Here is an 18278-nt window from a genome sequence, read left to right as displayed (position 1 = left end):
CCAGGTTAGTAATGATGGGCGTCTATAAGACACCCCCATTACTAACCTACAAAGTGTTAAAAAGAAAAAACACACTACACCCAGAAAAAAATAATTTATTTGAAATAAAACACACCATTTTATTTAATTCTTAGTTTACTAAAAATAATAGTTACCTGTCCACGTTCCTGCGCTGATCTCCCATGCACAGCTGTCACATCTGGAGATGGTGACAGCTGTCATGGCTGCTGTAAGCTCACGCTGCCGGGAACACGTCCGCTCCCGGCAGCGGGAGCCACTGACTGAGGTCACCGGAGTGCATTCAGTCAGCGCAGCTCCGGAGACCCCCTTTACGGCACTGCTGTACCGTGGGAATTTCTCACGATACAGCAGGGCCGTAAAGGAGCTAACCGGAGCAGCGCTGCCTGAACTCCGGTGAACCCTTACGGCCCCGTCATTCTAGCGGCGGCAGCGGTTCAGAGCGGTCACATTCTATGTGGCTGCTCTGAACTGGAGATCATCGTGGGACACTCGTGGACTGCTACGGAGGGGTAAGGATAAGGTTGTGGTTTATTATTTTATATTTTATTACAGGAGATCGATGGCTTCGGGGAATTAGGTGTCTAGGTGAGTATAGGTGTAGTTTTTTATTTTTTACTTTATTTTAGGTGGCGATCGGCGGGGACAGGTAATGTATGAACTAATTTATTGTAGGTAACCACTGGCCACCAATGACATGTATTTAAAATTTATTGGGGACACAGTAGGGCAATTTATATAGCAGGATCAGGCTGATGGGAACTACTGCTCCCATCGAGCTGATCCTGCTGGCATGAGTGGACGGGGGACAGACATAGGCCCCGTCACATCGGCCTATGTCTGCCTGCACGCACACACCCGCACACACTCGCAGACATCGCACAGACACCGCGCACACCCGCACACATCGCACACACACTAATCATGACGGGCTGATGGTCTGGGAGGTGAGGCTGACCTGTGCGGCCGTGGGAAAGTTCATGTGAGTTCATGCAGTCAAGCATGAACTCACATGAACCCTCTGAGGGCACCGCGGCGACTTCAAATGAACAGCTGATCGGCATCACCTGATACCTCAGCTGTTCATTTGAAATAACCGGCGGGAAAGCGCAGCACAGAACGGGAAAGCCGGCGGTGAAGTCTTTTCATTGCCGGCTTCCCCGCCCGGGTCCTTCGCTCCTTGGTGCTGCGCTCCCCGCCCGGTCCTAGCTTACGATCGGGATGGGAGGTGGCGAGGGGAGCGGAGGATCGGGGTGGGAGGCTGCGGGGAAGCAGTATGGGGCTGTGTGATTGTTTAAAAGCCGGCGGCTTTTTACCGCCCGCCGGCTTTTAAACAATCAGGAGAATTCTCCCACGCTGGGATGGCATTCTGATGACAGGCTGGATCTCAGCTGAGCGCTGCCATCCAACTTGTCATCCTTCAGAGACACTGCAGAGCACAGGCATTATGGGAACTTCCGATTCCGGTATCCGATATTGTCAAAGTATCGGAATTAAGTATCGGAATTCCGATACCGCGAATATCGGCCGATACCCGATATTACAGTATCGGCCGATACCCGATATTTCAGTATCGGAATGCTCAACACTAAACATGACACCTCCCAAGAGAATATCCTGAGGAATGAGGAGAATATCTGGGGAGGAAACATTTAACCCCATAGGACAAGATAATGAGACTTATCTATACCATGGGCCAGAGACTACTGTGATTGCTCAATTGCCTCAGGGCGACACCCTATTGGGACTTTCCTCCATACTGAACATATATATGTTATGCTGGAATAATAAACACATCTTTCCTGCGCCATTTCTCTTCAAGAGAAGTTCAGTATCTGACTCTGTCCGATATCAAAGCTTCACGTATACACTTGAATAAGTTAATTTGGCAAGGGATAAGCAAAGGGTTGGGGTCCTTTGAACCTCACTTCCACAATTGGCGCAACCAATGTGGGGCACCACACCAGGGCAGACCGAATGAAGGTGTCCAGCTGTGGATCGTGGATGACTGGATGGGCCTGATCACCCCCCTTACACGGTAAGTCTAGTTAATTACACTGTAATTACAGACTTGCTTGTGTTTCCAGTCGTTCATAGATTAGCAGAGGGCACGAGTCGGTCTGTTGTGGTAATCCTTAAGTGGGGGTAGGTGTGACCCTGCTGGTGTTATCGAAACCCACTCACATTCCAATCCACTGTAACCTTTGCTTATTCTAATTTGTTTGTGTTTGAGACTGACTTAGTGGATGGGCTGTCGTGTGTGACTTGTGAACGGAGTATTCTCCTGGATGGAATCCCACATTGCATCTCCATATACCTCCTGTTCTTGAGAGAACGTAGGGGGGATGATTTGAGGAAGGTTTTAAAAAAAAAAAAAAAAAGAAGTTTTGCAGTTCTGTATCGCTCCCTAAAAAAACGTCCTGTTCTTGGAAGATAGAACGTACGAGGGTAGGAAACAGAAGCTAGGCTAGCCAGCTAGTATCTGAGGTTATTATAAGGAGATTATTCTGTTTCATTGAGTCATACTGACACAAGAATTCACTTTGTCTGGTCCGTCTTTCTGTTTGTATTGTGTCAACGTTCGTCAGCCATGCAGAAATTCTTGAGACTGTTCACAAAGAAAGTTGGTGTCAAATAACAGCTATATGGCTCACACACTGGTGGCCGGCCAACAAGGAAGGGGTTAAGTATGTTGCTAGGGTTAAACAGTTAATGGACATTGTAGGAATGAATAGGAGGGGAAGACTTCAGCAGGGGCTGTGGAAAATAGCTTTAAAGAGAAAAAAAAAGAAAAAAAAGGGGGTAAACTAGAAGATACAGGTTTATTATCTGCGGCTATGGCCTGGGGTCGTATAGCAAATGACATAGCAAAAGAGGGATGGGAAGAGGAAGAGAGAACAGATGATAATGAGGATGTATATTACATGTATGTTAAGAACCATGTTTTTAATGTTGCTTTGAAAACTGTTGAGCCACCACCTTATAATGGCCTCAGGGGGTGGACATGTTCTAGGAGTGATGTGCAAATTTTAGACTCTGGGGACAATGGTTTACATTGTGGAGTTCATAGACCATCCCCCCTCCCCACTGACTTTGTAGCCACAGCGCCTTCTCTTGACTGCTCTTGGACAGACACGCCACCCAGGTGCCCTTCCACCTTTGGAATGCATGACTGAAAGGAAGTCCCACCCACAGGTACTTCCTGTGGTGGCCATCTTACTCCACCCGGAAAGCCTGATAACAAGGAGACGACAGATATTCCAAAGCCTAATGCCCAATTAGTTTCTCCACCAGTTTCTATATATCCGGTTGTGACTATGAAAGGACAATATTACACCCCACCTCAGCAATCTACCTCAGCATCTCCCCCACCAATGTTCCCAGCTCTTACATCACCTGTCCCTCAGTCAGGTGAAGGGGCTCCATCTGTTGCCCCATCATATCAACATGTGGATAATGGCAGCTTTGTGTCGGGCCCCCCAGAGGACTTGGATCCTATTTTTGAGAAAATGATTACCCAGTGTCAGACAGGGGCTGGGGTACTAATCTCTGTGGGTGTAGGGAACATGGTCACTCAGCGGGTGGATGCTATAGTGAATGCTACCAATAGCCACCTGCAGCACAGGGGTGGCCTGGCTAGAGATATTGTTACATAGTTACATAGTTTATAAGGCCGAAAAAAGACAAGCGTCCATCCAGTTCAGCCTATTTCTTGTGCACTGCAGCTATTCCGCAGCGTTGATCCAGGGGAAGGCAACAAAAAAACCATGCGGTATAGGCCAATTTACATCATTGAGGAAAAATTCACTTCCCGACACCAATCTGGCAGTCAGATTAAATCCCTGGATTAATTAACTAAGCATAAGATGTAATTTTATTGTTCTCAAGAAAGGCGTCCAGGCCTCTCTTGAACTCATTAAGTGAGTTGGACATCACCACTTCCTCTCCCAGAGAGTTCCAGAGTCTCACGGCTCTGACCGTAAAGAATCCCCTTCTATGCTGGTGCAGGAACCTCCTTTCCTCCAGACGCATAGTGTGCCCCCTCGTCTTTGTTACCATCCTTGGTATAAACAGGTCATGGGAGAGATCTCTGTACTGCCCCCTGATGTATTTATACATGTTTATGAGGTCTCCCCTAAGCCTTCTCTTTTCCAACGTAAATAGGCCTAATTTTGACAACCTCTCTGGGTATTCTAGGCCCTCCATTCCCTTTATTACCTTAGTCGCCCTCCTTTGTACCCTCTCTAGCTCCAATGTCTTTCCTGAGCACCGGAGCCCAGAACTGTGCACAATATTCTAAGTGCGGCCTTACCAGGGCTTTATACAGAGGAAGAACAATGTTCTCATCATATGCCCCTATTCCTCTTCTGATGCATGCCATGACTCTATTTGCCTTCGCAGCTGCTGCCTGACACTGGGCACTCCAATTTAATTTGCTATTAACCAAGACGCCCAGGTCCTTCTCCATGTCAGATTTCCCCAACGGTTTCCCATTTAATATGTATGGGTGACTGCTGTTTTTCTTTCCCATGTGCATGACCTTACATTTATCGGCATTGAACCCCATTTGCCATTTTTTGGCCCAACTCCCCAATTTATCTAAATCCTCCTGTAGCTGTGCCCTATCCTCATCTGTATTAACTACTTTACAAAGTTTAGTATCATCTGCAAATATTGCTATTTTACTATGCAACCCTTCCACTAGATCATTAATAAATATATTAAATAATATAGGGCCCAAGACAGACCCTTGAGGCCCCCCGCTAGTAACCCTGACACACCCTGAGCTTACTCCATTGATAACCACCCTCTGCTTTCTATCACTCAGCCAGCTATTTACCCACTTGCACACATTATCCCCCAGACCAAGCATTCTCATTTTATAGAGCAACCTTTTGTGTAGCACGGTATCAAACGCTTTGGAGAAGTCAAGGTATACAACATCCACTGACTCTCCCCGGTCCAGCTGTGAGCTCACCTCCTCGTAGAAGGCCATCAGGTTTGTTTGGCAGGAGCGATCCCTCATGAATCCATGTTGATATGGAGTTAGACAGTTATTATCATTAAGATATTCTACAATAGCATCTCTAAGAAATCCTTCAAACAATTTACCCACAACAGACGTTAAGCTGACTGGTCTATAGTTCCCAGGGTCACTTTTAGACCCCTTTTTGAATATTGGTACCACATTTGCTTGGCAACAGTCTAGTGGGACAGTCCCTGTCCATAAAGAGTGCTTGAATATAAGATACAGCGGTCTGTCTATCACATTACTTAATTCTTTTAGTACCCGGGGGTGTATGCCATCTGGGCCTGGTGACTTGTCTATTTTGATATTATTTAGGCGTTTCTGAACTTCCTCCTGGGTTAGGTGGGTGATATTTAGCGGAGGGTTTACTTTATCACTCTGCATTTCCTCCGATAAATTGTTTTCTTTTGTGAAAACAGTGGAGAAGAAGCTATTGAGTAGGTTTGCTTTACCCTCATCGCCCTCTATGATTTTACCCAGGTTATTTTTCAATGGGCCAACGCCATCAGTTTTAATCCTTTTACTGTTTATATAGTTAAAGAACAGTTTGGGATTCGTTTTACTTTCCTTGGCAATTAGTCTCTCTGTCTCCTCTTTTGCTATTCTTATTTGTTTCTTACAGATTTTGTTTTTTTCCCTATAAGATATTAGCGCTTCCTCGCTGCCTTCTTGTTTAAGTTTACCGAAAGCCCTTTTTTTGTTTTTCATTGCCCTCTTGACTTCCTTATTTAGCCACATTGGCTTCCTCCTATTCCTAGCCCTTTTATTCCCATAAGGTATGTACCTTCTACAGTGACTATGTAGGACTGTTTTGAAAATTTCCCATTTTCTATCCGTGCTCCTATTACTAAAGATACTATCCCAGTCTATAAGGTAAAATAAACACAATTCATAAGCAGGGTAGTATATAGATCACCATATGAGTATATATATATATATATGAACTATTATAAGCTCAAAAAATACTACCACATAATGGACTGAATACGCTCCATCGTCAGAAAGGGTATACAAAACAAAAAAAGAGAAAAAAAGACGAAACCAGAGCCTCAAATTATAAACATATTAAATTCATAAGTTTATTATAAATATGCATACAACAGACAAGGGGGTAATGTGTGCAAAATATGCGAAGTATAAAATATCCCACCCCACATGACACAACTTAACGACAGATCCTCAATTGCGCAATTTAAAACGCAACATATCCATATTCATTAATAATTCGGCTAAATGATTGCACCTATTAGTGACTACTGCCCTTTACTACCTCCAATTCCAATCTCTAATCATTCATAGTATGGTAGTGATGTACATACCAAAGGTCACTATATATTGAAGACGATACGATCCTGGTGGCTGCTGATGTTGAGTCACTCTACACAAATATTAGACATGTTGACGGTCTTGCAGCTGTGAAATTCTTTTTGGGCACCTCTACCTTACCTATGGCATTACAGTTTTTTATTCTTGAGATTCTTACATTTGCTTTAAGTCATAATTTTTTCACTTTTAAGGGGTCCTTCTTCCTGCAGCTCCAGGGGACAGCAATGGGCGCGGCCTTTGCGCCCGCCTATGCTAATCTGTTCCTGGGGCTGTGGGAAAGGGACCTCTGCCTGTCAGATCGTGAGGTGTCAATGTGTCATGTCCTTCTCTGGACGCGCTACATTGATGACATCCTCATGATCTGGCAGGGCTCTGAAGTATCCTTACAAAAATTTATGGACCAACTGAATATTAATGATTGTAATATACATCTTACTTACCAATCTAACACACGGCAGGTTGAATTTTTGGATGTATCTTTGAGACGGGATGATACCAATTGTTTGCAAACTACTTTGTTTCGTAAACCAACCTCTACCAACATGCTTCTGCATTCTAAATCTGCACACCCGAAACATATGACACAATCTGTTCCGGTGGGGCAGTTCCTCCGTATCCGGAGGATCTGCTCCACTGATGCTGATTTCGAGAGACAAGCTATTGAACTCAAGGAGAGATTTTATGCCAGAGGCTATAGCCATCGTAGTGTTAAGAAGGCATATAATAGAGCTAAATCTGCTTCTCGACATGAATTAATATATGGCAGTAAAAATATAAGGGATGGCAATGAGAAGGTGAGGTTTGTAACCAATTTCCACTCCCAATTTTCACGTATGAGGAAGATCTTGGCCCGTTCATGGCATATCCTTAAAGCTGATAATATTTTATCAAGATGTATTCCAGATAGACCATCTATTTCGATTAGGCGTTCTAGGAATCTACGTGATTACCTGGTACATTCACACTATGAGGGTCCAAAGGTTTTTACCTTTTTGGATGGGCAGACTAAAAAAAGTGGATGTGCTCCTTGTGGTCGGTGCGTAGCATGCCCGAACATTGTTAAATGCGACACTTTCTTCAAATCTGACGGGTCTAAAATCTATAATATCAACAGATCAATAACCTGCACCACAAAGCATGTGATATATTTTGCTACCTGCCCTTGTGGACTGATATATGTGGGCATGACCACCCGTCAGTTTAAGGTTCGTGTTCGTGAACATGTTTTGGGAATTATGGCTGCGGCCGACCAGACGGACACGTCCACCTTAAAGACCATACCCCGTCATTTCAGGACCCATCATAATTGTGATGCCTCTGGATTTAAAGTTAGGGGTATAGATTGTATTATGCCCAATATACGAGGTGGTAGAATGGGACTTAGACTTGCCCAAATGGAGTCTCGTTGGATCTGGACTCTTGATACCTTGCATCCCAATGGATTAAATGAAAGTATTAGTTACTCCTCCTTTCTGTAGTCAACTTATATACTCATGGATGCATGATATATTTGCATGTGCATGTATTGATGTGTATGTTTTTGGTACTTTACACTGATAACTGGCCCAATATGCTTGAGGTTTTGTTTTTAATTTTTTAATTTTTATTTGTGTTCTATTCTTACTTACCTATTATCTTTTTCTGCATTATGTAGGACCTCTTTTCTTCTGTTAGTATTGTGGTTCTTTGCCGGGATCGTCGCCTTCTTTTCATCAAGTCTTCATGTCCGGATGTGACTATGAGAGAGCATACATTATGGATGAATACGGACAAGATAGTAACATATACACCAATGCTTTATGTGGCGTATACACTCATAACCTTTCTGTATAACTGTTCCATTGTATAACGTTGAGTTAAATGACATAGATGGCATATAATTAAATAAGTATATATATCTATGTCTGCGTAAAGGAATGTGGTTGTATTGGTCCATGTGAATATTGTTGACTATCTAGATATTTATATTTTCATATTCAGACCTAAATAGGGATTCTCTCTGATTTTGATGTAGGTTGACCTGCTGGTGACCCCATATATATTGATGTGATATGTTGAGACTAATAATTCCATTTGCGATTGACCCTATAGTTATATCACTCGTCCTGGTACTATGCACGTAGTCTTAATGGTATTTCTATTACTTAGACCTGGCACGCATGCGCATTATGTGGGTCTCGGCGCTCTCCGGCTCTCCGTGTCTGTATTGGCGTTCGGCGCCGGGGCTCGTTGCCCCGCCTCCGGATGTCATGTGACGCGGACGCCGGCCGGCGTCTTGATTCCCATGGTGACGCATGCGTCACTTCCGGTCTTTAGTGCCGCCCGGCACCTATAAATTCTAACACAAAGTTTCTACTATACGCCCCCTGACGAAGGGAAGACCGAAACGCGCGTCGGGGCTTTTCCTGCCCCACGTGTACACTCCTTGGACGGACCCTTATCTTTCCCTGTGACTGCCTAGTGACCTTTGGTATGTACATCACTACCATACTATGAATGATTAGAGATTGGAATTGGAGGTAGTAAAGGGCAGTAGTCACTAATAGGTGCAATCATTTAGCCGAATTATTAATGAATATGGATATGTTGCGTTTTAAATTGCGCAATTGAGGATCTGTCGTTAAGTTGTGTCATGTGGGGTGGGATATTTTATACTTCGCATATTTTGCACACATTACCCCCTTGTCTGTTGTATGCATATTTATAATAAACTTATGAATTTAATATGTTTATAATTTGAGGCTCTGGTTTCGTCTTTTTTTCTCTTTTTTTGTTTTGTATACCCAGTCTATAAGGTGAAGGGCATCTCTTAGCTGAAGTTCAGTGTTTTTGTGACTCCCTTGCTGGGCACCTACTGAAGCACATGTGGAATTGTATAATGTTGTGGTCACTATTTCCCAGGTGCCCCCCGACCTGCACCTCAGTTATTCTGTCTGGCCTGTTAGTTAATATTAAGTCTAAAAGGGCCGTCCCTCTAGTTGGTTCCTGCACAAGTTGTGACAAATAATTGTCTTTGATAATTGACAGAAACCTGTTTCCTTTCTGAGATCTACAGCTTTCGGTTTCCCAGTCTATGTCGGGGTAGTTGAAGTCCCCCATAATAATCACCTCGTTATTTTTTGCTACTTCGTCTATTTGTCTCATTAATAGACTTTCCGTGGCTTCTGCTATATTTGGTGGTTTATAACAGACTCCTATGATAATTTTATTATTGTTTTTTGCCCCATGTATCTCCACCCATAAGGACTCGACCTCCTCATTTCCCTCCCATACATCCTCCCGTATTGTAGGCTTTAGACACTGTCTCCCCCTGTTATGGCAGGGGGAGACAGTATTCAAAGGGAAAGTGATAATATTGTATGACGACATGGTCCTTTCCAGCCAGCAATGGTCACAGTTACAGAATCAGGCGATTTACCCTGTAACACTATTATTCATGCAGTGGGGCCCATCTATGACTCTTCCTATCCAGAAAATAGTGCACGGCTCTTGTGCCAGACTGTACACGCAGCATTAGACATTGCAAACAAGACTGCTGGCATTAAGACTATAGCACTTCCTTTAATTAGCTCCGGTATCTTTGGATACCCAGTCAGAGCATGTGCAAGGGAGCTAGTACAGACAGTGATAGAAGAAGCCTCTAAGCCTTCTTGCCATTTAACTGAGATACACCTAGTCAGTAAACAGACTGACACTACAAGGGCAATGAAAGATGCTTGTCAAACACATGTGACTCCCATCACACCAGTACCAATTAAAAATGATGTGGATGAAGAAAAGTTGCTGCCAAGCCTACCTAGACCACCATCTAATTTAACCCTTAAGCCTATCATACCACCACCTGCTCTTGGCAAACCAGAACCTATCATGTATGTAAAATTCACACCGACTCAAGCCATGACACTCTGCAACCAATTGCCAGACCCAGAGAAACAACCCATGACTTTCTATCGTGCAATTTTGGCTATTCAGAAGACATACTCAGCTACGTGGCAAGATTTGTCCTCTCTTGTGTCTGTTAAAGCAGGAGATGCATATTGGCCTGTAATAGAAAGATCTCTGGATGATGTCAGGTTAGTCTCTGATACTACATGAGAATCGGGACAGGATTTCTGCCAGCAACTTAAAACATGGGCCCAGGAGAAATTAAGCGACCAGTCGAAAAATTTATCAGATATTACACAGGAGGAGAAAGAATCAGTGGAAAGGTATGCAGCCAGAATGACTCAAATGTTCCAAGACGTGGGCTTCAGTGAACAAATTAAAGTTAGCTAAAAGAAGCCATAGTATCTGCCCCAGCCTTGGGCATACCTGTTTATATCAAGCCCTTCTACCTGTTTATACACGAAGTCAAGGGACATGCCTCTGGAGTTTTCGCCCAGAAACATGGAGGCAGCATGAGACCTGTTGCCTACTACTCAGCAAGGCTTGATCCTGTTGCCAGAGCCGCCCCTCATGTCTCAGAGCTGTTCAGTCTGCACACTTGCTTCTTGACAAGACGGCTGATGTGATCCTTGGACATGAAACCCGTGTTATGGCTCCTCATGACCTCAAGGCTATCCTTGCTCAGACACAGCCAAGATTCCTATCTGCGCAAAGACATGTCCGTCTTGAGTGTTCCCTTTTGCTTCCTGAGAACATCACTCTCCACAGATGTACAGTACTCAACCCTGCCACTCTGCTGCCTCTTTCCAGGGGGGATGATGTGGACAATTCTCCTCCCGTTAATCTCAGGCCCCATGATTTTGACCCAGATGGCCCGAATATAGATCTTCTTGAGCATGATTGCATTGAACAGATGATGTCAGAAGTACAACATAATTTGAAGATCCAAGAAGAGCCCCTCCCCAATTCAGACCTCCAGATGTGGACGGATGGCTCTAGGTTTGCTGATAAGCAGGAAGATTCCACACGGGCTACGCAGTAGTCACAATGGACCAGCCTGTCTCAATAGGCCCATTGCCCCCGTCCATGTCAGCTTAGGAGGTGGAGCTAGTTGCACTCACTAAGGCTTGCAAGGCAGGGGAGGGCAAGAAGATTAATATCTATACGGATTCGAACTATCCTTTGGTGTGGCACATGATTTCTGTTATCTGTAAGAACAGAGGATTTCTTACAGCCACTGGGACACCCATCAAACACGCAAGTCTTGTAAAAGACCTTTTGGAGGCATTGAAGTTGCCAGAAGAAGTAGCTGTCATGAAAGTCCAAGCACACAGACGCTTGGATACAGAAGAAGCCCTGGGTAATCATTATGAGGATGAAGCAGCCAAGGACGCGGCCCTTCAGTGGTGCCCAGGGAAAGAGACAGCAGAAGTGGCATGGCAGGAACAACAAATCCCAGCCCAAACAATGGTTATGACAAGAAGTCAGAGACAAATCCAAGATCAGAATGAGAATGAACATATACACCACCATGGACCTTACTATACAAACATCAGGCAGAAGCTGGAGCAGAAGAAAAAGAAGAGTGGAAGAAGTCGGGAGCCAAGCAGGACAAGTATGGCCTATGGATGTTAGGTCCAAGAGTATGCCTTCCACGAACACTATATCCAGCGGCAATCTCATGGGCTCATGGAGCCACACACTTGGGAAAAGATCAGATGTTCCAAAAGATAAACAAATTATACTTGGCACCTGGAATATCAACACCCATTCTGCGATACACAAAGGCCTGCTTGATCTGTGCAACTTGCAATCCAGGAAAAACAGAGAAGACTCCACCAAAACATCTGGCAAAACCACTGTACCCATTTCAGAGAATCCAAGTTGACCATATTCAGATGCCCAAAGTAGGGAAATATGAATATGTTCTGGTAATAGTGGATATGTTTTCAGGCTGGCCTGAGGCCTACCCAGTCACTAACATGACAGCCCGTACCACAGCTAGCTAAGAAACTGATGACAGAGGTTGTGTGTAGGTTTGGGGTACCAGAAGTAGTAGAAAGTGACCAGGGACCAGCATTCACGGCCCAACTCTACAGGGATCTGTGGAGTATGGTAGGAACTAGCTTAGGTCTTCATACGCCTTACAATCCCAAAAGTAGTGAGAAGGTTGAGAGACTGAATGGTACTTTAAAGTCCAAATTGTTGAAGATTAATCAGGAGACACAAATTCCCTGGCCAGACGGTCTTCCCATTGCCCTGTACTCAATCAGAAACACTCCGACAGGCCAACACAAACTGACTCCCTATGAGATTTTGTTTGGAGGAGCCCCAAGGTTGGGAGGGTATTTCCCCCAAGAGATGGTTGCAGTTAGTGATACCATTGTTAACTATGTAATACAATTGTCCAAAGAACTTGCAATAACACATGCTGCAGTCTTGTCTTCAATCCCAGATCCTGACAGTGACGAGCATACTCACTCAATCAATCAAACCTGGAGACTGGGTGGTAGTTAAGAAGCACGTCCGGAAGTCCTCTCAGATACGAGGGCCCATTCCAAGTGATCTTGGTGACACCTACATCAGTCAAAGTCGAAGGGAAGGCCACTTGGATCCACGCTTCACATTGCAAGAAGACCCCAGCACCAGCACAGCCATCAGACTGTATATCCTTTACTGCATTGTTTTTGTGAGCGTTCAGAATCCCAAGTCCCAGGTAGCAATTACTCAGGAAAGAAGGGGGCGTATGTCAGATGTTCGGGGACTCTTGTTGTACCTATATTCCAGATAATGTTGGCCCTACAGGCAAAGTAACAATTGCTCTAAAGAAACTTACTAGTTTATCAGAAGAACTTAAAGAAAATTCAGGGATCAAGGATCCATGGGACCAGTATTTCTCATGGATGAGTGGCTGGCAGAAATGGTTAGTTCAGGTGGGGATGGCGATTCTTGTAATAATGATTATACTAGCGATGATGGCATGTTGTGTTGTTCCTTGTATATGGAAACTAATACAAAAAAACTGTGGATCCTATAATGGTAATGACTGATGAGGAAACTAATAACTGGACAGAAGAATCTTTGACAACAATCCAGATTAAAGAGTCAGTCTTAAGTAATAAGTCTAAAGGCCCCGTCATGCAGTAGCGATTTCGCTGGCGATCTCGTTATGTGTGAAGGGGCCTTAACACTTGATTGTGGCAGCTGTATGGTTCCCTTGTTTGTGGTGGTTTGTGTGTGTTTGTGTCCATCCGGCAGTGTAGCGGACAGGCTTGTCTGGGGAATCCGGCCTCGGCTGGCTCCTCCCACTAGGGGCGGAGAAGTACGTGGGCGGGTCTGTGTGTTTGCACTTCGGCTGGATCGTTCACCCACTGCCAGAGGAGAAGGGAGCTGTGAAAGCAGTATTCATTTACTTATATCTAGAATTTATATTATTAAATGTAACCTCTAGATTCTTTTGTGTGAAATTTTTGCTATGTATTTCTACAAGTGCTAAGCAGAGAGGGGGTCTGATGAAGGGTTTCAAAAATGTTTTTAGGGGGGACTGTTAAAGATAAGATTCTAAAATCTACTAAAAAACATTATATGAAACTCTGATGTATACGACATATCTATACTTATATTCTGTTATATGTTATGAATCTTGTTTTGCATATATCTGTTATATTGGATATCATTTAGTCATATATACCCTCACTTTAATATATATATTATGAAAACCTTGATATATATATATCAGACATCTGTACTCTTGTGTCACTATATATATATATATATATATATACCCTGAAAGGTTTAGTTGGAGCTGGTTATAGAAGTGGACTTTCAAATTGTTTACAAGAAGGAGACGAGACAAAGGATTCAACATGACACCTCCCAAGAGAATATCCTGAGGAATGAGGAGAATATCTGGGGAGGAAACATTTAACCCCATAGGACAAGATAATGAGACTTATCTATACCATGGGCCAGAGACCACTGTGATTGCTCAATTGGCTCAGGGCGACACCCTATTGGGACTTTCCTCCATACTGAACATATATAGGTTATGCTGGAATAATAAACACATCTTTCCTGCGCCATTTCTCTTCAAGAGAAGTTCAGTATCTGACTCTGTCCGATATCAAAGCTTCACGTATACACTTGAATAAGTTAATTTGGCAAGGGATAAGCAAAGGGTTGGGGTCCTTTGAACCTCACTTCCACACTGTCATGTGCTGACCCCAACCTGCTCCCCCATCCTGTCATGTACTGCCCCCATCCGGCGCCCCCATCCTGTCATGTGCTGCCCCTATTCCGTCATGTGCTTCCCCCATCCGGTCATGTGCTGCCCCCATCCTGCACCCCCAACCTGCCATGTGTTCCCCCCATCCAGCTCTCCCATCCTGTCATGTACTGCCCCCAACCTGCGCCCCCATCCTGTCATGTGCTGCCCCCATCCTGTCAAGTGCTTCCCCCATCCTGTCATGTGCTTCCCCAATCCAAAATATATGACACCAATGAACCTTTTTCTTACTGCATGCTGGCCCTCACTGACCCTTTTTCTTACTGCATGCTGGCCTTCACTGACCCTTTTTCTTATTGCATGCTGGCCCTCACTGACCCTTTTTCTTACTGCATGCTGGCCTTCACTGACCCTTTTTCTTACTGCATGCTGGCCCTCACTGACCCTTTTTCTTACTGCATGCTGGACCTCACTGACCCTTTTTCTTACTGCATGCTGGACCTCACTGACCCTTTTTCTTACTGCATGCTGGCCCTCACTTACCCTTTTTCTTATTGCATGCTGGCCCTCATTGACCCTTTTTCTTACTGCATGCTGGCCCTCACTGACCCTTTTTCTTATTGCATGCTGGCCCTCACTGACCCTTTTTCTTACTGCATGCTGGCCTTCACTGACCCTTTTTCTTACTGCATGCTGGCCCTCACTGACCCTTTTTCTTATTGCATGCTGGCCCTCACTGACCCTTTTTCTTACTGCATGCTGGCCTTCACTGACCCTTTTTCTTACTGCATGCTGGCCCTCACTGACCCTTTTTCTTACTGCATGCTGGCCCTCACTGACCCTTTTTCTTACTGCATGCTGGACCTCACTGACCCTTTTTCTTATTGCATGCTGGCCCTCATTGACCCTTTTTCTTACTGCATGCTGGCCCTCACTGACCCTTTTTCTTACTGCATGCTGGCCCTCACTGACCCTTTCTCTTACTGCATGCTGGCCCTCACTGACCCTTTTTCTTACGGCATGCTGGCCCTCACTGACCCTTTTTCTTACTGCATGCTGGCCCTCACTGACCCTTTCTCTTACTGCATGCTGGCCCTCACTGACCCTTTTTCTTACTGCATGCTGGCCCTCATTGACCCTTTTTCTTATTGCATGCTGGCCCTCACTGACCCTTTTTCTTATTGCATGCTGGCCCTCACTGACCCTTTTTCTTATTGCATGCTGGCCCTCACTGACCCTTTTTCTTATTGCATGCTGGCCCTCACTGACCCTTTTTCTTATTGCATGCTGGCCCTCATTGACCCTTTTCTTACTGCATGCTGGCCCTCATTGACCCTTTTTCTTACTGCATGCAGACCCTCATTGACCCTTTTTCTTACTGCATGCAGACCCTCATTGACCCTTTTTCTTACTGCATGCAGACCCTCATTGACCCTTTTTCTTACTGCATGCTGGCCCTCACTGACCCTTTCTCTTACTGCATGCTGGCCCTCACTGACCCTTTTTCTTATTGCATGCTGGCCCTCACTGACCGTTTTTCTTATTGCATGCTGGCCCTCACTGACCCTTTTTCTTATTGCATGCTGGCCCTCACTGACCCTTTTTCTTATTGCATGCTGGCCCTCACTGACCCTTTCTCTTACTGCATGCTGGCCCTCACTGACCCTTTTTCTTACTGCATGCTGGCCCTCACTGACCCTTTTTCTTACTGCATGCTGGCCCTCACTGACCCTTTCTCTTACTGCATGCTGGCCCTCACTGACCCTTTTTCTTACTGCATGCTGGCCCTCACTGACCCTTTTTCTTACTTCATGCTGGCCCTCACTGACCCTTTCTCTTACTGCATGCTGGCCCTCACTGACCCTTTTTTTTACGGCATGCTGGCCCTCACTGACCCTTTTTCTTACTGCATGCAGACCCTCATTGACCCTTTTTCTTACTGCATGCTGGCCCTCACTGACCCTTTTTCTTACTGCATGCAGACCCTCATTGACCTTTTTCTTACTGCATGCTGGCCCTCATTGACCCTTTTCTTACTGCATGCTGGCCCTCATTGACCCTTTTTCTTACTGCATGCAGACCCTCATTGACCCTTTTTCTTACTGCATGCAGACCCTCATTGACCCTTTTTCTTACTGCATGCTGCTCACTGGCTTTATAGATTGTAAGCTGGCGAGCAGGGCCCTCGCTCCTGTAAATGTTGAATGGTATTACATTGTATTGTTTTTGTGGTCTGCACATGTCCCTGCTTAATTGTAAAGTGCTGCGGAATATGTTAGCGCTAAATAAATAAAACTTATTATTTATAATCACTGACCCTTTTCTTGCCTTTATAACCCACAGCTTGTTGGCCCTCACTGTCCCTTTCTCCTCACTCAGGACAACATTTTGTCTGTAAATACAGTGAATCAAGGTTGTTCCCAAAACCACAATGTGATTTTATAATAAACTACATAAAAATGTCTTTTGTTTTTATTAAAGTTTGACTGTATAACGCATTTTTAAATCTGTCCTGTTTTGCACATATCACCACTTTAAGGATGCCCCCCCCCCCCCTCCCGGGACAGAGGAGTGACTAAACATCTGTCATGTATTGTCACCTACCTGGTGTCCTCCACTTGCCTCCAACTGAGATCTGTGTTCAGGTCCTCCTACATCCAACATATTCATCGGTGCACAGCCGGACTTTCTGTAGCAGCTGCGCCATCACCGGACCAGAGACTCACACACAAGATATCACTCACTGATCATCATCATCATCACACGCCGGTCATTATTACACACCTGTGGGAACATCTACAGGAATCTCCTCCTTCGCGTCACTCACACACGGCTGATCCCCCCTCGTTATCGCTTCTTCTTCTGTCTCGTCCTTCACTTTATTCTTAGTCGGATCTTCCTCCTGATATATCAGATGTAACAATCAGCACAATACAAGAAACCACCAAAATCTATGACATCCATGACCTCGATCAGAAATGTCCCCCATATACAGATCCGGTACAGGGCTCAGCTCCATCTACCTGATGACTCTCCGGGATGTTGTGATTCTCCTCTGGACAGTCCTGGGGATACAGAGGACGGGGACATCTCTCTGGTGGATTTCTTTCCATGAGTCCATCTGTAGGAAACACATAGTGATGGAATAGATTGTGTCACGTGATGATGAGATGATGGGAGTAGCAGTAGGTGACCACAGAACAGTCATGACAGTCTCCCCTCCTCACCCTGCTGATTGGCCCATAAATCCATCATCTCTTCTTCTTCATCTATAACCTCAATCTTAATATCAATCAGATCTTCACCCTAAAAAGACAAGAAAAATGTAAGATGAGCTCAGGTCCCATCACTTTATGGTCAGATGTTGTGGGGACTTCAGTGTCGTCTACCTGATGATCCTCCGGGATGTTGTGATTCTCCTCTGGACAGTCCTGGGAATACAGAGGACGGGGACATCTCTCTGGTGGATTTCTCCTCCTGGATCCATCTGTGGAGACACAGAGACTGAATACATGACCTGCCGTGTATCTGTCTATATATGAGACTCGTCTCTCAAAACTAGTATGTCAAGGATAACAGCCGAGAGATCATGCAGATCCCATCACTGCCACCAACAAGTCAGGGAACAACACTCCGCCGCCTCTAATCGTCAGGACAATTATGAAATTGACTCATGAGTGATGGAAGAGGCTGTAACTGTTTTCACAACTAGGCCGGTTATTAGGGAATTCACATGGTACATACACCTCCGATTCCAACGCATGGAATATATATTAAGTAAATATATTTCCAAAG

General features: G+C 44.8%; 1 protein-coding gene across 2 annotated transcripts in view; it reads right to left on the bottom strand.

The window, feature by feature from the left end:
• The window catches only part of LOC141272146 (uncharacterized), a 48740-nt gene that overhangs the window by 20885 nt on the left and 9577 nt on the right, over positions 1 to 18278 (bottom strand). The window contains exons 5-9 of one of the 2 annotated variants that reach the window (XM_073682514.1): positions 17873 to 17970; positions 17711 to 17789; positions 17507 to 17604; positions 17268 to 17385; positions 8002 to 8109 (exon numbers count right to left, since the gene is read on the bottom strand). In XM_073682514.1, the coding sequence (XP_073538615.1) occupies positions 8002 to 8109; positions 17268 to 17385; positions 17507 to 17604; positions 17711 to 17789; positions 17873 to 17970 (501 nt within the window). The remainder of the gene's footprint in view (positions 1 to 8001; positions 8110 to 17267; positions 17386 to 17506; positions 17605 to 17710; positions 17790 to 17872; positions 17971 to 18278) is intronic. The other variant, XM_073682523.1, reaches the window with a different exon arrangement.

The sequence above is a fragment of the Phyllobates terribilis genome, unplaced genomic scaffold, assembly GCF_046119375.1.
Source record: "Phyllobates terribilis strain yellow unplaced genomic scaffold, ASM4611937v1 Scaffold_1__5_contigs__length_1240528914, whole genome shotgun sequence".
NCBI lineage: Eukaryota > Metazoa > Chordata > Amphibia > Anura > Dendrobatidae > Phyllobates > Phyllobates terribilis.
Note: the sequence above shows the minus strand (reverse complement) of the source record. Positions and strands in the feature narration are given on the sequence as shown.